Below are 24423 nucleotides of genomic sequence, written 5' to 3'. Positions count from 1 at the left end.
GGGCACACAGCCAGCTTACCTCATACATGCCCTTTTATCCTACTGACCAAGGACAGGCAGCACATTTATGTATTTGGGTGCAAAGCCAACTTCAAGCCACTAGACTGCATAGTTTGCAACAATACAAAAATTATATTATCACTTCCCAGGTGTTTCCCTTCTCTACTCCATATTTACATGAGTCCACCTGTCTGCAGTTGAGGTGTTTCACATTATTTCAGAATAAATAAACCTGTGTCTGGGAGCTTCCCCACTTAGTGCATTTAGAAGAAAACACTACACCATGAAGACCAAGGAACATTCCAAGCAGATCCGAGACAAGGTTCTTGAAAAATACCACTCAGGGCAAGGATATACGAATAATTCCAAGACATTGAATATACCTCAAAGCACAGTGAAGTCCATCATTAAAAAGGTGAGAAAATATGGAACAACTTTGAATCTGCAGGGCAAGTGTCCGGGCAAGAAGAGCCATAGTAAGGGAGGCCACCAAAAGACCTTTGGCAACTCTAAAGGAGTTACAGTCCTTCATGACAGAGATGGGAGAAACTGTACATGAGACAACAATAGCACACACACTTCATAAATCTGGCTTGTACGGAAGGGTGGCAAGAAGAAAGCCTTTGTTTAAAAAAAATCACATCTTGGCTGGAGTTTACCCAAAGACATGTGAGAGACTCAACAATTTGCAGAAAGATTCTATGGTCTGATGAGACCAAAATTGAACTGTATGTTTGGCGCACACCTAACACAGCACATCACACTGAGAAGACCATCCCTACAGTGAACCATGGTAGTGGTAGCATCATACTTTGGGGATGCTTCTCTGTGGTAGGGACTGGAAAAGACATAAAGATAGAAGGAAAATGGATGGAGCTAAGTACAGAAAAATCCTGCAGGAAAACGTGCTGCAATCCACAAGAGCACTGGGACGTGGAAGACAATTCATCTTCCAAGAGGGCAATGAGCAGAAACAAACAGTAAATGCTGTTCTGTTCTGTAAGCTGCTACCAACAAGAACTACAGGAGAGCACATATTTCAGCTTCTGACTGAATGTATTAAAGAAAATGGCATCGACTGGATAAAATGCATCAGAGTTTGTACAGATAGTGCTAGAGCGATGACAAGCTGGCGCAGCGGTGTGGTTGCATCAGATATTAAGTGGACGCACTGCAGCATCCACCGCAAGGCCTTGGCCATCAAGAAATGCCTGATAGTTTAAAATCTGTTAGACTTTGTTGTGAATTGTATCAAGGCTTGACCAATGAATTCACATCTGCTTTGCTCGACTAAACAGGCTCACCCCTCTCACTGAAATGGTGCTTTTTTTATTGTTTATTTTTAATTATTGTTGTTCTTGTTGTCATTCTGTAAAGTGCTTTGAGAACCCACCTTTAAAGGTGCTATAATCAAAAAGATTATTATTATAATAATTATTATATGTGTATGCACACGCCAATGTTGGTCATTGAGATTTTCTGTGGCTCCTATGAGAAGATGACTTGTAGGTGGTACTTGGATGCTTTGGTTTGATCAGGGGTGGTACTTGGTCCAAAAAGTATGAGAACAACTGCAATTGAGCATGTGTGGAATGATTTACAAATTTCTGTTCACAAATGGTCCCCATCCAACCTGATGGAGCTTGAGCAATTTTGCTAAGAGGAATGGGCAAAAATTCCAGTGTCAAGTTGTGCAACACTGATAGAGACTTACCCAAAGAGACTCACAGCTCTAATTGCTGCCAAAGGTGGTCTTACCAAGTATTAACTCTGTGGGCAAATACTTATGCATTAAATTATTTTGATTTATTTTTTTAAATTAATTTAGTAAAATCTCTGTATTATTTTTCACTTTGACAATATAGACTACTTTGTGTTGATGAGTAGCAATAATTGTGAGTTAAATACATTATGGTTCCATTGCTGTAACACAATAAAATGTGAAAAGCCTAAGAGGGTGTAGACTTTCTATAGGTACTGCAAGTATTTACAATTCACACAGTCAAAAGCTTTTCCTGCATCTAAACTCACTAGAATTGTTCCAATTTGTTCTTTTTTTAATATGGTGAAGTGTACATCTAAAATTATCCTGAGTTTGTCGTCCACTGATAAATCCAGTTTGTGTCTATTAATTCTATACTTTATACTCAATGTCTTGTACCACTCTGATGGAATTCCATCACTACATGGTGATTTATTATTTTTTATATTACTTATTGCCATATCTAACTCATCTTGTTTAATTTCTTTTGTCAAGACAGCGTTTTGTTCTGTTCCAATTGATGGTAGATCCAATGAGTCCAAAAAGGGTTTTACAATTTTTATTTTCCTGTGGTGTTTGAGTATAAAAGGTTCTATAATAGGATTCAAAAGCCTTTTTTATATCTTCTAGATTATTTGATTTCCTTCTAGTCTGGGAATCTTTTATTTTATAGATTGTGTTTGAGGTTTGCTGTTTACGCTACCTTCTTGTCAACATTTTTGTAGCCTTTGGGCCTGCTTCATAGTATGTTTGCCATATAAATTTGCACATCTTCTCCAGTTCTTTCTCAAATAACGCACCTATTTCTTTCCTAGTGATTTTAATCTGTTCCAAATCTATTGGATCATTATTACCCTTATGTTTGCCTCCTAGACCTTTTAATTTAGCTTTTTTTGCGACTTAATTTTTATTGTGTTTTTCCATCTTTCTGTGCACAAGTTACAAAGGTTTCTGAGACATTCTCATGTGCAGGTGCTTGTGGATACCATACCGCAAATTCTTGTATGTGTACATTTTTACTACAGAAACAAAAATCACCACATTCAAGACAATATTATTACAATGAAAACAAACAAAAAAACTTGCACATACAAGACTGAAACCAATTAATTTATGAAAGAAGCTGGTTAATTGATATTTACTGTATAATATAAAAAATCAATTCCCACAAATGAAAACTGAAAGATGTCTTCATCAGATAAGCAACTAATAAAGTGACAAAATATTTCTAAGAAATAGCTAATATAATCTTTTTAACAATATTTACTTTAATTTCATGATAATGAAGTGTGTGGCAGCCCATTGAAGGCTGTTAAGATATAGAGGTAATTTACTAATAAGTACCTGTGATATTCTGAACATTTAAAATCCATAGATGTTACTTCCTTCTGCACCGTATTCATTTTTAAACTGGATTTTGGTGTCTTAAAACATTTTAGACATTAGTATACGAACACAGATATTATGTCTAGGCTAAATTTTAAATAATTCTGTTGGCCATTCTTTTTTTCTTTTTATTTAGAGGTGAAAGGGTTTATAATCAACATAACCAAAACAGCAGAATTAACATTTGCCTTCATCTTACATTTCTGCCACATTGTATATATAAAATGAACTATTTACACTATTTACACTTTGCCAGCAGGTATGGAGGGCCATACAAAAAATACAATTGTCTGATAAGAAACTCAACAAACAACCAAAAAGCCTACACATAGATACCACTTTATATTTTCTCATAAACTAGAATCAGGTCCCTGTAGGGAAATAAATTGAATCAAAGTTTCCCAGTATTTGCTAAACCTCTGCCTGCAATTTGAGAGAAAAGGGTATTTTTTCCATTATATAGATCTCATTCACAACATTAACCCATTGTTCATGTGTTGGAGGTTCTTTTAAAAGCCATTTTCATGTAATTTCTTTTTTATGAGCTGCTGGAAGAATACTTAATATATATCTATCCTATACTTCAATATCATCAATGTCGAAATTGCCCACGTATATAACAGGGAATTCAAATGGTGTATTCAGATTTACTAAATTATTGAAGAGTTATATGTATAGATTTTTCAGTATTGATGTATTATTGGGCATGACCAAAATATGTGTGAATGAGTTACATCTTGCTCTCCACATAATCTCCAACATTGTGAACTACTGTACTGCCTTTTTGTTTGGCTTGAATTTTAGGGCTTATAAAAAACCGGGTCAAATTCATCCAACAAAACTCTCTCCAGGTCTGTGAACTTGTAGAGCCCTGTTGAAATCTACACATAAAATTCCACTGATCCATAGAAATTGTTGTGTTTAATATATTCCATTGATTCTTCAAAGTTTTTCAGATGGTCTTGTTTTATCATAGTACATATTGCCGTAATCCCTTTTGTAGTCCAAATCTTATACCGTGTGTCAGATTTCCCAGAGGGGAAATCACATGCGCATTGTTTTCTCAATCAGGAAGTCAAAGGTAAGGCCTCTTTAATGCTTTCATTTCTCAAACACAGATACCAGAGCTTACTGAAATGGAGGCTGAAGTCACAGACAAGGAAGTGCACACAACAAGGAAAACCATACTTGGCCGCTCTCCTTTTGCTGCTGAGTTTCTGAGTTCAGGTCAAGACTGTGAAACAAGTTACAATGTGAACACCTATTTCTTTGATAATGTAATTAATTTCTTGTTGGAAAACTACATGGCATTATTATCTCTTTATTAGGTGACTTGGAAAGATATGCTTCAGACCGCAAAGAAGACATATCAAAGGCAACGGATGCACAAACAAGAGCCACATATTGAGACCTGGTTTGAAAATGTCAGTCATTCAATCCTTCAGCACAGGAGGACACTGAGAACAGCAGAGTTGATTATGAAAATGAGAAATTCTCCCATAGCCAGGTATAAAGAAACTTGTACTTCAGAATGCACTCCCTGACAAGGTTTTGATGGCACCCTTGAGCACCACTTTAAAAAAAGTCTAGAACATTCACAGGTACAGTGGGCAAAGAGGGTATCAGATGTAGGCAAGCTAACAAAAAACAAATTCTACAGTGTACCACTGCAAATTCCAATCCCCAGAAAAATGAGAGATAAGGTCAAAAGAGATGACAACATAAATACTGTTATGATATGAACACCAAGACAATAAGTACTTGCAAGTACAGCAGGGGAAAGCAATAAACCCAAAATATGTAGAATGGCAGCACAAATAAGAAGGCAAAGTCTCACCCAAGCAAGATGCTGTGCTCATTAACAGGCAAAGCCAAAGTGATCACGCTACCCAGCGATATTCACTAAATTTTCAAAGTGATAAGAGAGAAACATTATTCCAAAAAGAAGGTATAATTAATATTACAATTTTTAAGAAGTCTACCTCCGAAATACCCATTAATGTGAAATAGCTCCACTTCTTTTAGTTTGCCTGTATTTCCGGATTCATTGTGTCAGTTATGAAAACTGGTTTAATAAATTGTGTATCTCAACAAAAGAATTTGAAAGGGTAAAGAAATGAAGATACATTGATATGTACATTTTGCAAAGCCTAGTCTGGTGAGGATATGGTATGCACACTATCACTATGGTAGGTTTAGCAAGCAGGAAATGTAATGATAGATTTGGAAAAACATAGGATGATATAGTTCCTTCAGTATAGGAAGTGTAACATATTTACATATTTATGTGTGGAAGTTAGGATTGTAAGTTTATCTTCAGGCAGTATTGGTTCTATAAATTAAGGAAAATATAACAAACAGCAATCCAAAAAAGAAACACATAAGAGTTTATCAATAATCAGAATCTTTTTTTGAATTTATGTATTCCGTATTACATCCGGGCACAACCATCACAAAGATTGAAATAAGATGTGTCAAATTTGATGATAAGATATGTATGCATCAAAAATAAAAATTCAATGTTCTTTCCAGTAATACTAAAACAAAGGGGGGAAGACCATGTCTTCAGGGATGATGTTAAAGACCATGTTATTTGGTATGTTGGAGTCTGAAATGTTTGGATTAATCAAAACAAAATAGCATGGTGAATGTAATCCAAAATGTGCTTCAGTTGTAACACAGAGATTATATAATTTCTTCCTTCAAAAAATATCCATATTTTGCCATATTTGGATTTGGCAAAATCTGTGGAGCTGTGTTTAGATTCTTTGGGTCCTTTATGCAGACCTCTCAACAGGAGGATTTGTGTAGGAGCATACGTTTTTTTAAAGATTTCAGAAGCTATAGCTTTTTAAAAAGTGAGCGTATCTTCATGCATTCCTCTTCATAATACTCTATACAGTTTAAACATCTAAGTAAACTAGGTTTAAAACAGAGAGCAAGGGGCAGTTCTTTAGCCAAAAGGTTGTGGGCCTGTGGGTCAGCTTCAATAACTGTCCAGCTGTGTTTTGGATAAATTATACTGGGGCTTCTTTAAAAAGGCTGAGGTACTCAGATTAATTCATTATTAACTTTTACATTAGCTAGATTGGCTGAATGGCCTCCTGTTGTTTGTAACTTTTCTAATGGATTTATATTCCAGGCACTATTGATGAGTAAACAGGTGCCACATACCACAGAGCTCAGCATAATAGCTATGTTTGAAAACCAAGAAGACAGGAAGGAAAAGTACTATACACCTTTTCTCAGGATAACTCCCCTCAGAAAGAAAAAATAAGCACCAGCTTCAATACGCCAAAAAAATGTGTGTATTCGATAGGTGTTAACTTTCAGAACTAATGTGAAACTGAAATGAAAACTGGAAAACCAGAAAGTACAGGAAGCCACTTATTGCCAGAGGCAGCAGCGGTGAGAGCACATACCCATGTGAACCCAAAAGCGCTACAATATTATGTTTCCTGAATAGCACCCTATCTACCAGAACACAGGAATACAATTACATCATCCAAGTCCTGTCTTCAATTCACTGGCTTCCCATACGATACCATATTTATCTCAAGGCTTTTTTACTCACATACAAAGCTAATCTAAGATAGTCTTTAAACTGTGGAATGACTAACCTTGTTAAGCATGCCCCATCTCAATCAACATCTTTATTAAAGCTGAAGACACATTTCTTTAGTCTTTCTTATGCTGACTACCCAAAACCTCTAACAGCTGCCGAAACCTAGGATTATCAGGTGTGGAGGCATATTACCACATTGCAGTTATATTTGCTGTGTCTAATCATTTTTTTTCTACAACCCTATCCTGCCTCTCCTTGTCATCATTTAGTTGGCATTGAGCTCCATTCCCCATGACAAGGGCTGCACCTGGATTTCTAAAGTGCAGGCCCCAGTGGATATGAAACCCTACCAAAACAAGATCCTGTACAGCTCAACCCAGTGGATAGGACATACCCAAAATACACATCTAATCTCACATGTTATCTTAAATAGAATTCACTCTGTCTCACCATACATGGTTATGTATGTGAACTGTTTCTAACAACTGCTTGTCATACACAGCTAGGACCTGTGGAGGTCAACCTTCAGGCTTGAACTCCCAGAGATTTATTTTTCTACTTTGGAGCTTTTTGTTTTTCTCAATTATACACACCACACATCATGCCAATACATACACTTTCCCTGAGACTCTCTATGTTTAAAGTTGATCCTCAACAGAATTTTTATTACGAATTTCTATTATGAAAAAATGAAAAGATACAAATGAAATCAATGGAATATTGAGTTTAAAAGTTTCAGAAATCAAAGAAAGGCTTGAAAGGTCATGGGGTCTGCCTAGTGTGTAAAACACATGGTTATAGCATTATGATTGTTGTGGTGCAAAAGCTATTGATACTGAAGGACACCCCCCTATCCCTGTGTATTGCCTGTCAAATGGTGCCATATTCAAAAACTCATAAAAAGGAAACAAAAGTTTCACAAATCAAATCATTGCTGTGAAAGGTCAGAAGGTCTGCCTAGTGTGTAAAACTCTTTGTTACAACATGATGAGTGTTGTGGTGCAAAAGCTATTGACTCATGAAGAGAACCCCCCTATCCCTGTGTATTGCCTGTCAAACGCTGCCATATTGAAAAAATCATAAAACACTAAAGAAAAGTTTCACAAATCATAGCACGACCATGAAAAGCCAGAGGGCTTTTTTTAGTGTGTAAAACTAGGAAGACTCGTGAAGGGCACACCCATATTTGGGTGTATTGCCCATCAAATAATGCCATATTTCACAAATCAAAGCAAGGCCGTGAAAGGTCAGTCTTCTGTGTAAAACATTGGTTTCAACATCATGGGTTGAGTTGAGTACAGGAGAGGATGGTTCCTGCTATCAGCATTGCATATGTACCTTACGTGAATGAAAACAGGTCATGAAGAAAGAGTTTCAGAAATAAAAGAAAAGTTATATCACAATGCTTACAGGCTGGATAATTGGAGAGTACTCTGAGTTTGTCTTTGTGCTATTCTACTGCAGGTGCATGAACAACTATCGAGCAGTATTTCTCGCATTGTGAACTTAGAGGTCCCGCAGCATTCCAGTTGGTGCATAATTGCAGGTCGTGAAAAGTTTCACAATTCGCAGTCTTTAAAATGCATTTGGTTTGAAGGTTTTTTGTGTTTCCCTTGAAAACGTACTGATATCAGAATATTCTTGTGTGGGCAAAAAAAAAAGGGTGTAAAAACGACAAAGTGAAGGCTGTGAAAACATTCACAAATCACTTCATGTACAATGCAAGTGTTTTCATAACTCCAGAAGGTTTTGTGAAAACACTATTGACGTTCCAAAATGAATATCGAACTTTGAGCTAACTTTAACCCGGTGCCTCTCATTAACAAGAGCAGGTGATTTAGCTCCCCCGCTCCGTCTAGATTGAAAAATCAAACACCACCTTCCCAGTCAGTTTGCAAATTCACTGTCTTAAAATAGGTTTTTATATATCATATTTTAACTGAACATGAACACTGTTTGTAATCATATTAAACGTCTTATACATGTGTATTTTCACATTATGACTTAAAAAGAGGGTGTACATTATTTTATCATTTGATTATTTAACTTAAATATTTAACATTTAAGTAATTTGTTTTACACTAACATTAGGTCCTTTAACATCACCAAAAGAGTTATTTATTTTTTATCATAAAAAGCTCATGTATCCACAATTTAAAAGTACTTCTTTATTTTCGCTGTTGTTGAAATTCTCTGACCTTTGCCCTCACCCATTCATTTTTACCTCCTCCAATCACCTGCCAGGCGGGGCTTCAGTGAGTTACTCTTCCCAAAATGGGACATTCGCACCCTGAACTGCTTTCACGTTACATCCTCTTTTCTTCAGGTCCTCTGCTGTCTCGTTGGCATTATTATAAATCTGTGTTCCCGTCCAGTGGATTCGCATCTTGGCCAGATATGGTGTCTGGAAGCGGATTTTATTAGCTTTAAGAATCTTGAACTCCTTGAGCTTTGCGATTACCTCTGTTGGGTAGTCGTGTGCAGAGGAAACCACCTTGTTCTTGTAGGTAATTTCTTTAGACTGTGCCATCTTCAGGATGTTTTTTTTTTGTTCTATATTGTTGAAAATTGTTGTATTGTTGAAAATGTTGAAAACCACAGTGGACATCGGCGTTGCAACGCCCTGAGTTTTTGGGATAAGGGACTCTCTGAATCTGTAAATCAATGCCCTCTTTCAAGGAGAGCTTTTGTTTCGGTAGACCTTTCTTGGACTTTGCCGCACTCATATGTGGATTGTGAAATTGGTTATGTTTTAAAAAACAGTTGAATTTTGTTAAAGTTATTCTGCCATCTCTATTACTGCATTACTGGAAGTCAACTCTGTAGCGGCAATGCTTGTTAATAAGACAGAATTAAGCGTTAGTATGCTTTCCTAAAGGAGGCCCCATCTCACCCTCCATCTCTGTGGTGCAGCCACAGAGAAAGTATTCATGCAGGCTGATTTAAGATGTTTTCTTTTGATAAGGAACAAGCTCCCAGATGGGGATGCACTTAGCTAAGCCTGGATATCATGATCAATGGTCATCCATTGGCGCCTATCAGTCTAGGGAGTGCCGAATGGACATCTGGACTGCATTCCTAAGTGTCAAGAGTAAGTGACTTATATCTCATCTTGACCACCCAATCAGGGACTGGCAGGGCGTGGTAATACCACGTGGGTCTCCAATGCCCGCCAAACTCTCAACCAATCAGCACACATCTGGGTCTTGGTCAAAAAGGGAGCGCAAGTTCAGATCGGGGCTCTCCTTGGCCATTTTCTCGCATCCTCAGAAACAATCACATGACAACTGCTGTTGTCTGCAAAAGGACTTGGACTTTGTTCTAAGCGCGAGGCCGAGGATCCCGTACGTACTCAGAATTCTACCAATGTGAATGCTCCGCTTGATCAACGGCAGCCTACAGTTGGACCCTCGTCGACAACCTGAATAGCTTATTCAGAAGCAGCGCTGGACCGGGAACGAACCAGCTTCTTCCCAGGCAAAAGAGTGACTTGTGAGGACTCGCGGTCACACTCTGTGCATAGAGACTTTCTACTAGCCAGCTAGACTGCTGGTAGATCCCCTCGGAGCAACGACTGCCCTGCGCGCCGCAGTCAGATTCCTCCGCCCATCCTACTCCGAGCTGCACCTCGACTGGTTGGCCGGTAGCCATAGGACGCCGGGACAACGCCCATTGGACAACCGCTGGAACAGAGGCTGCAACAGAGCCTGTCAGCTGGTTTGGTGTTCGTGCCGGGAAATTCCAAATCCATACACAGTGGATAAGTAAACCCCATGTTCTACATTGCGTCTCGAGAATTCAATTGTACCTCAACACAAGTTGTTATCAATTTAATTCATGAGTAATGTATTTACTTCCGAGTTTAGAGTAACAGTGGGTAATAACACTGATTAGCGATTTGGTAACCGAACGATATATATTGACATATATTCTCTGTTGTGTATCTCTTTGTGTTTGCATCTCTTCGAGATTATATACCTTGTATATTGATAACCCTCACAGTAAGGTCTGCCGCTCGTATCCAGGCAGACTAGTATATGTTTGGTGCACAGTTTATATTAATAAACGTATCTCGTGTATTGAACCCGTGTGTGTGCGTTGTTAGTTGTTCTGACGATTGATTTTCTAAAAGCCCCAACGAACAACCTTGTGATTACTGCTACAATTAATAATTGTCTCAGTAAACCCATCAAACCTCTACAAGTCAAACATTTATTTATAAAAAACAATATCTCTACAGAGGGGGCATATATTTAAGGGTCATGAAACACTATAGTAACATACCTTCCATTTTTCATTACATATTTCATGCCTTTTGAGATACAGTTTCAGTATAACCATTCCCTCCTATGACCAGATTTATATGAGGATAAATACATTTTTGATAAACCCATCCTCTTTAATTTCTCGTGTTCCAATGTACTCAGGTGTGTTTCTTGTAAAACAAAAAGAATAGGAGCCCCTTCGTTTTAGATAAAATCTTACTTTTCTTAATAGGGTTAAGTACTCCATTAACATTGAATGAAACTATTTTAAGGTCGAATAAGCATAATTTATGTTGCTTATGTTATGTTTGGTATTTATCAAATGAGGTTAGCTTCATCTACTGTGTGACATAGCAGAGACTTTCTTATCCCAAAATTCATTAAGTACCACTGGAGGACCCATGAAAAGAAGAAATGCAGTTCCATACTCATTTTGACATTTTTACAGCAACATGGACATGTAATAATAACATAAATGGCAGCAACTGTTCCTCTTAATATAAGCAGCTACAGTAAATCAGATGCTCACAGGTGTCCCCTTGAGGAAAGCAGAGTTGGCAGGATTCCCTGAGGACAAACAAGACCGTCCCGCCACACTCTGCAGTCAGAAAAAGCTAAAAGGGTAGTTTGTACAGTTGGTAAATGTGGAGGAAAGGGAGTAATGATACAGACACTAACCCTTAAGTTTTTTACCCTACCCATCGGTCTAGACACTCTGAAGAGCCTTATAGGCCAGAGGACACCATTCTCCTCATACAGGACATGAAGGACATAGATGATTTGCTTAGAATTAGCTTTTTAAGGACATCAGTATACCGCCCCCTAAACAATTGTAGTTTCCATTTCTCGCACCAAACCTCTCGACACTTGCGAAATTTGGATCTTGACAAGACATTTCCTTTTGGCCCAAATGGTGGACCCAGCCTTATTCCATCCTTGTGGGCTTAAGTGGTTGAAGTCAACAGAATTCCCATCGAGGGATGTCACAAACTATCCAACTCATTTATTGTTGTATCAGCTAGACAGACGAACCAGGAGAGACTCCTATTTTCCTAAAAACACAGACAATATTACAATTTGCCCACTCATACTTATTAGGGGGACACCTGGGGGTAGACAAAACATATGAGCAAGTATTAAAAAGATTCTTCTGGCCAGGATGTATGCTAACATCAGGTGTTACTGCCTCAGCTGTCCCAACTGTCAGCTTAGTGCCCCAAAACCCTGACTACATGTTCCTCTACTACTTGTAATAGAGGAGTTCTTTGCCCACATCACTGTAAACCTCCTAAGACCACTCCCTAAAACATCAAGGGGGCATGAATATATATTAGTTGTTGTAGATCATGCCTCATGCTATCCAGAGGCTTCATCCCTTCGTAGAACTGCCGGCAATGCAATAGCAAGAGAGATGGTAAACTAATTCAAACGTGTCAGACTGCCTTGGAAAGAGCCTTGCAGGCCAGAGGACACCATTCTCCTCATGCAAGACATAGATGATTTGCTTAGAATCAAATTTTTAAGGACATCAGTATATGTCCTTAAAAATATATACTTATTTACAATATATATATATATTTATATAAAGTATATATAAATATATATTTATTTTTAATTGATGGTTTACTACCAATATTCCTACTTTAAATAAAAAAATACATTTTCTTCTTCCAGCTTAAAGGAAGTAAAAAGATTAAATGGAAGACAGTTGTCTTTGATTGCAAGGGTTAACTAATGAATAACATTTTTTCATGTATTCCTCAAAATGAGAATATACAACATGTTGAAACAAATTCCCTTTACATGTCTTTGGAAGTCCACAAGGAAGGCAAAACAATCAACATAATGTAGATATATCTATTTGCCTAATTCGTCACAACCGCTATAACATGTACACTTTAAGATTGACTGAACCAGTATTAGGTAACCTTACCTAGTTTCTTAAAATGGTTTACTGCATTTAATGATAATGTAGAAAAAAGCAGGAAAGAGCAACATTATCGTAAAAACATGGTGAAGCACAGACAAATGTGATAAAGTATGACAAAGACCAAGGCATAGTATTATGAATGAGTAAGTAAGCATAGTTAAATCAGGGGACAATTCACTGCCGTGTCATTAAGAAGGTGCACCAGCAGAAGAAAAGGAAAAGTCTGTTACAACAGCTCATATTTCACTGGGTACTTTATACCAGAGAAGTGTGGAGTGTAATAGTGGTTGTGTTTCTCAGTGTTCAAGATGTGTGGAGTGTGCAGCTAATTGTGCTTCTCAGTGTGTCAGAGATGTGTGGAGTGAGCTGCTGTTTGTGTTTCTCAGAGTGTATGTAACAGATGTGAAGATTGTGCTGTGTCTGTTTCTCAGTATGCTCTGGATGTGTGAAATGTGATGCTAGTTGTGTTTTTCGGTGTGTCAGGGATGTGTTGAGTGTACTGCTGGTTGTGATTTTTAGAGTTTCTGTTAGGGATGTGTGGAGTCTGCTGCTGTTTGTATTTCGCACCCTGTCTGTCAGGAAAGAGTGCAGTGTGCTTCAGGTCTTTCCTGTCTTTCTCAAAGTGTGTGAGAGGAATGTGTGGAGTGTGCTGTTGATTATGTGTCTCAGTTGAGTAGATTGTGTCAAGTGTGCTGCTGGTTTTGTTTCTCAGAGTGTGCCATTTGTGTTTTTCAGTGTATCAGGAATATGAAGAGTAAGCAACAACGTGTGTCAGTGGAGTGTGCAACTGGTTGTATTTATACAGTGAGTGCCAGTTACAGTATGTGTGGTTTTAGCTGTTGGTTGCGTTTCTCAGTGCATGAATCAGTAATGTGTGCAGATAGTGCTGATTGCTCTGTTTCTCAGAGTGTGTGTCAGGAATGTGTGGAGTTTTTTGATAGTTGTTGTTCTCATAGTGCGTGTCATGATTATGAAAAGTGTGCTGCTGATTGTATTTCTCATAGCATGTGGCACAAATGTGTGGATTTTGCTGGTGGCTGTGTTTCTCCATGTCTGTCAGGAAAGTGTGGAGTATGTTAGTAGTTGTGTTTTTCACACTGTGTGTCAGGGATGTCTGAATTTTGAAGCTGGTTGTGATTCTCAGTTTGTGTCAGATATTTGTTCTGTTTCTCAGAGCATGTATCAGCAATGTGTGCAGTGTGGAGCTGGTTGGGTTTCTCAGAGTGTGTGTCAGGTATGTGTGGATTATGCTACTTGTGTCACGAACCACATTCCTACGTGAACCCTTCGCCACCAATACCCGCGGACTAATTAATCAATTGTCCTCCTCATGCTCTTCCCTATTTATACCTTCTCACTACACTCAGTCCCCATTCACTACTGAGAATAACCTTTGGCTTACTCTTCGCGTTTACTATCGACCTAATTTCTGGCTACCTGACTTTGTTTTTTCTCCGGCTTCACGTTTTGGATTTGGATACTCTCGACCTTGACTACAACTTTTGCCTTTTGCCCTTGGGATTTGGATACCAAAAAGTAGCTGCCTACAGTCTCAGTGCCACATAGGGTCCAACAAGGTACTCTTAAATGTCACCCTTCAGAACTGGTTGTGTTTCACAGTGTCTGATGAATGTGTGAAGTGTGTTGCTGGTTGTGTATCCCAGTGTGTTAGGGATGTATGGAGAGTGAAGCAGGTTGTGTTTCTCAAAGCATGTGTCAGGGATACGTGAAGTTTGCTACTCATTGTGTTTCCCAGGATGTTGTCACGGATATATGGAGTGTGTCAGGAATGTATGGAGTTCACTGCTGGTTGTGTTTCTAAATGAATCAGGAATGTGAGGAGTCTGCTGCTGATTGAGTTTCAGGGATTTGAGTGGTTTGCAGCTCATGTATTTCTCAGAGTGTACATCAGCAATGTGTGCAGTGGGTTGCTGGTTGTGTTTTTCAGTATGTTGTGAGGGATGTCTGAAGTGTGCTGCTGTTTGTTTTTCTCAGTGTTCCATTTATGTGTTGAGTTTGCAGCTGGTTGTATTCCTCAGTTTGTAACAAATGTGTGAGCTCTGTTGCTAGTGAAGGTCTCAGAGTGTGTCAGTAATGAGTGGAGTGTGCTGGTGGTTCTGTTTGTCAGGGTGTGTGTTGGGAAAGTGTGGAGTGTTTTGATGGTTATGTTTCTCAGAGTGTGTGCCACAAATATGAGAAGTGTATGGAAGCTTATTAGCTCCATGGAGAAAAAAAAAATTCTGATTTCTACGAGTCAGTATTGTGTTTATACAAGAAAAGTATCTGGTTTATATGAGAAAATTATTGTGTTTAAACGCAATAGTTAATTTGTTTTGTTTTTTTCAAAAAGAGGAGTGTGATGATATTCTACTGTTGTTAAAGTCAATGCTACTTTGCACAGAACAATATTTTGCATATATAGTACAATGCAATATATAGTGTTACTGTAAGTAGTAGTAACATTGTAGGCAACATTTTAAAAACCTATCTATTGTGTTTAAATGCAATAATTTTCTTTTCTTTTCTCATATAAATGGAATACTATCTCGTATAAACAAGATATATTTTTCTCCATGGTGCTAATAAATGTCCATAGAAGTGTACTTCAGATTGTGTTTCTTATATTGTGTGTCAGGGATGTGTGAAGTGTGCTGCTGATTGTGTTCCTCAGTTTGTTGTGAGGGTTTGGAGTGTTCTGCTGGTTGTTTTTGTCAGTGTACCAGGGATGTGAAAAGTGTGCTGCTGACTGTGTTTTTAAGAGTGTGTCACAAACTTGTAAAGTGTACCAGTGTCTGTCATGAAGGTGTGGAATGTGCTGCTGATTGTGTTTTTCAGAGTCCCAATTTTACTGGGAGAGGGAGGAGGAAACTCAGTTGAACTAGCAGCCCAGTATATGTTCTCATGTTACAGCCTGAGGAACAGTGAGTCTGTCTCCTAATAATGCCCCATGTCTATATGTAAATATTTTATTATTGTGTCTTTATTGTAAATGTCTGTATAATAATTTTGTTTTATGTTAACTGGACTTGTTTTGCTTTGGCAACACTGATTGTACTCATTGGTCATCCCAATAAAGCACCTTGTGCTTTATTGCAATTGCAATTGTGTGTGTCAGGATGTGTGAATTTTGCTGCTTGTTGTTTTTCTATGTTTATTAGGGATGTGTGAAGTGTGCAGATTTTTGTGTTTCTCAGAGTGTGTCAGGAATGTGTGAAATTTGCTACTGTTTGTTTTTATCAGTGCGTCAGGATGTGTGGAGCTGTATTTTTTCTCATTGTGTGTCTGGGCTGTGTGGAGTATACTACTGATTGTGTTCCTAAGAGAGTGTGTCAGGAATATGTGAAGGGTGTTGCTGGTTGTGTTTCTCAGTGTGTGTGTCAGGAATATGTGGACTGTACTACTGGTTGCATTTCTCAAGAGTTTCAGTGATGTGAGGAGTGTGAAGCTGTTTTGTCTGAGTTGTGTTTCTCAGAGTGTGTGTAAGGGATGTGTGAGGTATGCAACTTGTTGCGTTTCTCAGAGTGTCAGGGTTTTGTGAAGTGTGCTGCTGACTGTTTTTCTCGGGCTGTGAGTCAGGGATGTGTGGAGTGTGCTGCTGGCTTTTCTCAGGTGAGTGGTTACTGTCTTACTGTTTGATTTGCTCCTGTTCAGCTCGTAGCTCCTGCACCACCTCCTCAAACTGCTTCTTCTCCCCAGCCAATGCCTGATTCAGTTTCTCCAGTTCCTAAAATTTAACAACCAATCAGTAGGTTAATAAGCATTACAGAAGTGGCAACAACCTTTTTTATGGGAGAAGTGAGAGTAGCAACAGTCTCAGTACTATTATAGGTTGAAGTAGTTCAGGTGGGTAGCTGCATCAGCATGCATAGGCTGCAAAGAAACAAGAAATAGGTCTAGTCCATGCTGAAAAGAGAAGAAAGAAAACTTTATAAACCTATTACTTGTTCCTTTGCAGCCTACGCATGCTGATGCAGCTACCTACTATACCTGAACAACTTCAACGTACATCTGCTGCAAAATCACTATGCCTTCCTCCAAATCTTTTTCTAGATCTCTTCGTCATTCCTTCTCTTCGTCCCTGAGTCACTTGCCCCCCTCTCTAACTAAACCAGCATTCCGTCTCTTCACAGCGATCTGTTCCAAGACCGCTCACACCTGAAGAAGGCTCCACAGCCGAAACGTTGTGTTTTCGTTCTTCTCTTTTCAGCATGGAATAAACCTATTACTTGTTCCTCAGTACTATTAGATTTTGTCTTAACTTTGCACCACTGTGATTGACTGATTGACAAGACACTTAGAAATGCCTTGATCTTGTTGTAATATGGTTGTAGTTAATACAGATGATAAGTTAAAAACTTTGATAGGAGCTGTGATCACATAACAATCACATACCTTGTGGTATGTGCTGATGAGCTGAAACTACAGCAGTTCTATCTGTAAACACAGAAAGAACACTACCACATACAATTACACAAACATGACAAAAACAGACATTAAACATGGTAAGGACAAACATTTCCATTCCTAATACTTTGTGTAAATTTGACAATTACACAATTTTAATGGTTTCTTATTTTAATATGGAGGTGTTCTGTTAAAGGGATACCTGAAGCACAGCAACAGCTGTAGCCCTAACATTATTGGCATTAGAACCTCTAATGTTACTGTGAGAAGTTGTAGCAGTATTACAAATATTAGCACCAGTAATATTTTAATAATGTGTGCTTATGAATATTTGTTCAAATATTAATGATCTCCTTTCTCTAATATTAAAAAAAAAAATTAAAGCAGCAATGTCCAGTATCAATTGTTGCTTCTCCAACCATGAATTTGACACTGAGTCATCTACATGGTAATAAATCTGCAGCATTTTGGTACTCACAGACTCAAGAATGAAAACTACATTTTGATTTCCACGTTGAAATAATGCTTATAACTCTTCGCTCAGTGGCTCTACAAAATTCTGTATCAGGATGCAGTGCCTCAGTCTTTTTTTCACACCAACATTTCACCCACCAAGACAAGTGCATGCTGTGTCAGATCCAGAAGTACATTAACAGTGATTGAGTAGCCTGTCTGAAAAGTAATTATGTGCAAGAATTTGGTAAAATTGATGTAAGTTTTTTTCCTTCTTTAGTCTTTCAAATTAGAATTCATTATTTGGGATCGGGGATTAATATAAACCCAAAGGACTGAGAATAACCTATTTGAAATATTGACATAACTGTTTTGCCAAAATGTTGCAGCTATTATTCCAGTTGACATGACAGTATTTGTGATAAAGATGATAACACATGTTGAAAATATTCTTTAATAAATGGCAAGAAAACAATTTGGAATTTATAGAGAATTAAACTGAATTTAAGAAATATGGGGACGGGAATGGCAGTGTAATATGGATCACCTCCCGACAATTTTGTAATAAAGCCCTGGATAAGGCAGAGGGACAGATCGAAGAAGTGGAAACAAGGGACTTAACAGAAACTGTGATAAAGAAACTCTTGCAACGACAAAATACTTTGGAAACAAAATTAACAGACCAGGAAGGAAGATCGCACAGAGACAGAAACATTCCGATTTACAGAAACACCAAAGATTCTGAGGGACGCTGCATGGTAGCCTTCCTTGAAAAGGAAAAGGGGGGAACTTGATTTACCGAAGGATGTGGAACTGAGAATTGAAAGGGTGCATAGAGCGATAGCGCCCAAACCCAGAGGCCCTGACACCAAACCGCACTCCATTGTCGCCAAGTTCTTAAGCTACAAAATGAAAGAAATGTTACGTAAAGCTTGGCAAAAGAAAGAACGTTTCCATAATAACAAACGATTTTACATGGATCGTGATTACCCCCCAGCAGAACTAAAAAAAGTATGGAATATTCTGAGGTAAAAAAGGTGCTGAAATTGCAAAAAATAAAATTTCAGCCTTCATTTCCAGCAAGGCTACAGGTGTTCTATGAAGACAGCACCTGTCTATACCATTCAGCAGCAGAAGCCACAAAGGACATGGCAGAGAGAAGACTTAAGTTCAAGTTATACAACCAGTGCCTACATTGGAAAATAAATCAAGCAACTGTTTACTTGACAGAAGGCTGGCAGATGGGGTGGCCCTGTGAAAGACCAGTCCTCGAAACAGTAATATAAGGAGAAACTACAGAGTTTCAGGCGGAGAGCCCCCTCGCAAGATTGAAGAAAATGGATACAGTGAGTTGTTAAAAGTCATTCAGGATTTAATTGTTTAATTGTTTTTTTTTATTTGTTTTTTGAATAAGTTTCCTGCGATGTTTAAGAGAATTTGTAAATGTTGGGATAGATACCTGGTGACTATGACTAGAGTGACTTGTTTCTTTATTTTTCCTGGTTACCCTCTTTTTTCTTTTGATAAATAAAAGTTTGGATTTGCTATCGCGCTGCCTGCTTAAGGGCCCTCCTCCAGAGGAGATGGGGGACTTCCCTTTTTTTTAAAAAAAAGAGAAGCCCATACAGGGTTCGTTTGAAAAGAATCCAACAGTTGGAAGAAAGTACTGTGAATGAGACAGAGATAGATACAGTTTTGTTTAAGATTGTTTGTTTAATTTTTTTGTTTATTGTGCTTTTTATTTGTGATGCATTATTAGAGAAAATTGATGGGAAGAGGATGTTTAACAATAGGAAACATGTCTTATCGGAAAGAGTTTGAAAGTTCCACCATGTACATTTAACCCTATTAAGAGAAGTAAGATTTTGTCTAAAACGAAGACAGAAGGGGCTCATATTGTTTTGTTTTTTTACGAGAAACACATCTGAGTGTATTGGAGCATGAGAAATTAAGGAGGATGGGTTTCTCAAAAAATCTGTTTCTCCTCATATACAGTAAATCTGGCCATAGGAGAAGTGTGGCTATACTGATATCTCAAAAGGTTCAAATTAAGTTGCTTATAGAAGTTAAAGATAAGGAGGGGAGATATGTATTAGTATTTGGAAAAATGGAAGGGGAATTACTCAAGCTACTTAATGTAAATGTACCACCTGGTAGTGATTTTAATTTTTATAAAAAAATGTTTGACTTGATGGCTAATACACAAGGGATACTGATTTTTGGAAGTGATTGGAATGTGCATCTTAACCCCAGGCTTGATTCTATAAATATATATTCTCAGAGGGCTAAGTCATTGCATAAAAATATAAATAGACTGATTGGGGAAATGGGAATAATAGATCTTAGGAGAGATTTCTATCCAAGTGGGCAAGTTTATACTCACTATTCCCTCCCTCATTCAGTATATTTAAGGATTGATTATTTTTTATATACAAGAGAGAAAGACATAGGATTTAACATTGCGATATTAGTGGAATTGATTTTTCAGACTACGCTCCTGTGTCATTGTCCATACGATTAAGTAATAATCGCGGAAATACAACATGGAGGATGAACTCCGTCTTTTGAATGATCCTCAATGTAAAGCACAGATAAAGCAAGAAATAAAAATATTTCTGGAGGAGAATGATAATGGGGAAGTGGGACCAGAGATGATATGGGACACATTAAAGGCAGTTATAAGGGGGGAAATTATTGCTCTGAGCAGTAAGTCATAAGAAGAAGGTAAATTAACTACAACTATCTAATCTAAATATAAAGTTAAAAGAGTTGGAGAAAATACATAAAGAAAAACAGGATTCAAAAACCATGCAAGAAATAAAGAAGATTAGAAACAAAATAGATGTCTTATATACACAGGAAATTGGAAAAGAAAATATATTTACTAGACAAAAATATTACAAGTCAGGATCAAAATCACTAAAGCTGTTGGCAAGAAAATTAAAAAAACAACAGACCGATAATAAAATATATAAAATAAGGGAAATATAGGAAGAAATCCAAAACACTTTTACAAATTATTACAGAAAACTATACACAACCCCATAGAGAAAGTTAAGAAAAGATGGAGGCTTTTTTGGAATCTCTAAGTTTACCAACTGTTACGGAAGATCAAAATAATATATTAAAAGCAATGATAAAACCATAAGAATTGAATTCAGTGATTACTAGCCTCAGAGCAAATAAATCACCTGGTACTGATGGTTTTAATTTGGAATGGTATAAAACCTTCCGAGCAGAATTAATACCAAATCTTCTTTCAGCTTGTAACTCGGCATTAATTGATGGGGAAATGCCCCCATCATGGGGAGGCTATCATCTCAGTTATCCCTAAGGATGGGAAAGATAGATTAGATTGTGGATCGTTAAGACCAATCTCAGTCCTTAATGTTGTAGAAACCAAGAAATTCGAGCCTGAAGTGTTCGTTCGTCCAGCCAAGTTTTATTGTATGCAGGTGGGTAGCTGCGTCAGCATGCGTAGGCTGCAAAGGAACAAGTAATAGGTTTATTCCATGCTGAAAAAGAGAAGAAAGAGAACACACATTTCGGCCGTGGAGCCTTCTTCAGGTGTGAGAGAGACAGGGCAGTAGGCAAAGGTAAAGTAGCGGGAGGAGGAGTGAGAGACAGAAGCAGGGGACAGAAAGAGAGGCCAATCAAGAGGTGTGAAGTCAGAATGGGCGCAGAGAGGTGTGAAATGAAACTTCCAATGAATGGAGAAAATTTAAAAGAACATTAGTCTGTCGTTAAGAGAAGGGAGAATGTGTGATCCTAACTGCAGAATAATTTTGGTTCGGTGGTCTTTCTGATGTATGAGGTTGGAAACCGTTTTTGAGAATACAGATGGAGGGATTAGAGTGGTCGTGGTCATCAGAGGTGAAATGAGAAACAATGGGCTTGGAGAGATCTTTAATCTTCACAGCCCTGACATGTTCTCTGAAGCGGTCTCTGAGTCTCCTTCCTGTGTCTCCAATGTAGATGGCTGGGCATTTACTGCAAGAGATAATTGTATCACCTGCAAGTACACATCCACCACCACACTCATTCAAGGCCCCTCAGGACAATTCCGGATCACCCAGACAGCATCTTGTACCTCCAGCAACCTTATTTACTGTATATCTTGGAATAAACCTATTACTTGTTCCTTTATTGTATGCATACAAGGAACTACAATAAGCACCATAATAGTTATAGTACCTATCGTAGCTCAAAGTGGATATGGTCCTACAAATCTTATATATACACGTCCCCCCCCTCCTGTCTTTGATGTAACCGAAGGAAATAGAAACCTTCCTTTGTCATTAGAAGTTAAGTGTAAACATTTACCATTTGGGTAAACATTCACCATTTAGGGGTAAGTACAGGGGGAGAAAGCCCCTGTGATCAAGCAGGCGTGATGGTTACAGAGCCTCTGTGATCAAGCAGGTGTGATGGTTACAGTTCAGCATCTAAAAGCCGTTAGCAGGCTCCATCAATGTGGATTATAAAATATATACAAATATAAGCTTCTTTGATGAGCCTAGATGCTGAGAAAGTTTTTAACACTGTTAGTTGGAAATACCTCTATAGGGTCTTAGGTAGGTTTGGTCTCATATAAGGTTTGAATACCTTTGATAATATTTTCACAAAAACCAATGGCACAAATTAAAATAAATGGTTATTTATCTGATAGTATAACTTTAGAATGAGGGACTAGACAAGGCTGCCCTTTGTCTCCATTGCTTTTTGTTCTATATACTGTATAGAGCCATTAGCCAAGCGGATACGACAAAATAGCAAAATAAAAGGTATTTCTATACAAGGGAATGAACACAAGATAGCACTGTACGCAGATGATGTTTTGTTATATCTTGAGGATCCCACTAGTTCATTTCTAGATCTAATGAAACTCTTAGATAGCTTTGGCTTGTTGGCAAGCTAGAAGTTAAATGTTAAAAAAACACAAATTCTTACCTTTAATTACAACCCTCCCGATTTAAAAAAAGCAAATACCACCAAAGTTCAATGAGATATCATTGCAACAATAAATTATGGATCCCTTATAACTCAAATTAAAGCAGATATACTGAAATGGAACCTAATCCCCTTTATGAGATATTGAATTATCCCCTGTAAATAGCCCTCCAAATCAGGCATTACTAGGTAAAAGGAATTTAGACAAAATTGCTGAAAAAATATTCAATCCATGGATAAAGGTTCAACTAAGGTGAGGTAAAAAGGATACTCAGATGGTGCGCTTATGATACAGAGTTTAAACCAAAAAAAGAATAACTGCATTTTGTAATATAATGGATAAGAATCAGTTACAAAGTTTTCAGTATTTAAAGGAGAAACACTATTTGGAGAATTCAGATTTTTTTAGATACCTTCAAATGTGCCACTATTTTAATAAAGAGATTATAAGAGGAGATTTAGATATTGTTAATAATAATAATAATAATAATAATAATAATAACTGAAACTTAATAAGGTACATTTATATAGTCTCCTCCCTTTTCATCTTCGTAAATGTATACATCTTCCTCATTTTGAATGTATATAGTTTTGTTTAAAAGTTATATAATTGTAAAATACAAGGGGAACAAACAGGAATAGACTATTTTTGCTTTTGATGTATAGTTGAAAGTGTACTGTAAAAGTAAGGTTGAATAATAGTGGTTTATATGTAAAATAAAAAAATAAATAATTGATGGACTGCATTTTAATTTCACTCTTTTTACTGACTGGAATCTAGAACAGCCAGTTGCTATGTGACTAGTAGTACTACTACTGCAATGTCTTTAGCACCCAGTCCAGGAAATTTAAGGCAGAATGCAAGAGCTTTCAGACTGTCTCCACATCCTGTGTGACAAACTCTCTTGTAAGCAAAAGGGAACCAAAAGAGATATCAGTGGGAAAAATGGAAATGGACAGAAATGAGCTGAGAATCAATCGCTGTTTCATTCCATTGTTTTCCAGCTGACCCAGTTCAAAGGGAATCCATCACATGAGAGGCATTCCCCTATTTATAGTCCCACTGCTTGTCAAATTTAGCATTGTTTGAAACGTTTGCTGTTCTAATGGAAAATATTGTTGCAACCTACTGTTATCAGAGTCTGGTATTATAGCCTAAACACAGAGACTAAAAACAATAAAAACAATTTGAGGTGCTTACCTAGCTGTAGGAGTGATAAACTTTCAACACAGAGAAACACATAATAAAAAGACTAGGAACAGATGAAAGAGAGGAGGTCTCTCCTAGTTCATGTAACACGATAGGAATTGGGAGACAGTTTCCCATTCACTTTTGGGCATAAATGTTACAGGAAAGATGATTTAGCATTGGGCAATATTCTTTTAGACTGTAAGGTATATATATTTTGTTTGCCTGTTTATACATTGCACAGAAATCAGGTTACAGGGTTAGCATTCTGGGTTTTCTGGGTCTGTATAATGTAGGCCTCTGAGATATGTTTATTTTTATTTATTTTCTGCTCCCCTCTAATTTGTCACAATACTAGCTTTACACTTTCCCAGACCCCTGCAGTAACTCCAGCCACTGTGCCTGTTCAGACTCAGACTCCACTGCCAGCACAATGTTGCCCTAAAAACAAAGAGAAACCCATCATTCGGACCAATGGCCTGAGCTCAGGCAGGGGAACATGCCACACAGATTAAAAGA

General features: G+C 37.7%; 1 protein-coding gene across 1 annotated transcript in view; it reads right to left on the bottom strand.

The window, feature by feature from the left end:
- plekhd1 (pleckstrin homology domain containing, family D (with coiled-coil domains) member 1) overlaps window positions 1–16971 on the bottom strand; it is a 46827-nt gene extending 29856 nt beyond the window's left edge. The window contains exons 1-2 of the mRNA XM_069192963.1: window positions 16915–16971; window positions 16538–16632 (exon numbers count right to left, since the gene is read on the bottom strand). Coding sequence (XP_069049064.1) covers window positions 16538–16632; window positions 16915–16971 — 152 coding nt within the window. The remainder of the gene's footprint in view (window positions 1–16537; window positions 16633–16914) is intronic.
- Window positions 16972–24423: the final 7452 nt, after the last annotated feature.

The sequence above is a fragment of the Lepisosteus oculatus genome, chromosome 8 (assembly GCF_040954835.1).
Source record: "Lepisosteus oculatus isolate fLepOcu1 chromosome 8, fLepOcu1.hap2, whole genome shotgun sequence".
NCBI classification, from domain to species: Eukaryota; Metazoa; Chordata; class Actinopteri; order Semionotiformes; family Lepisosteidae; genus Lepisosteus; species Lepisosteus oculatus.
Note: the sequence above shows the minus strand (reverse complement) of the source record. Positions and strands in the feature narration are given on the sequence as shown.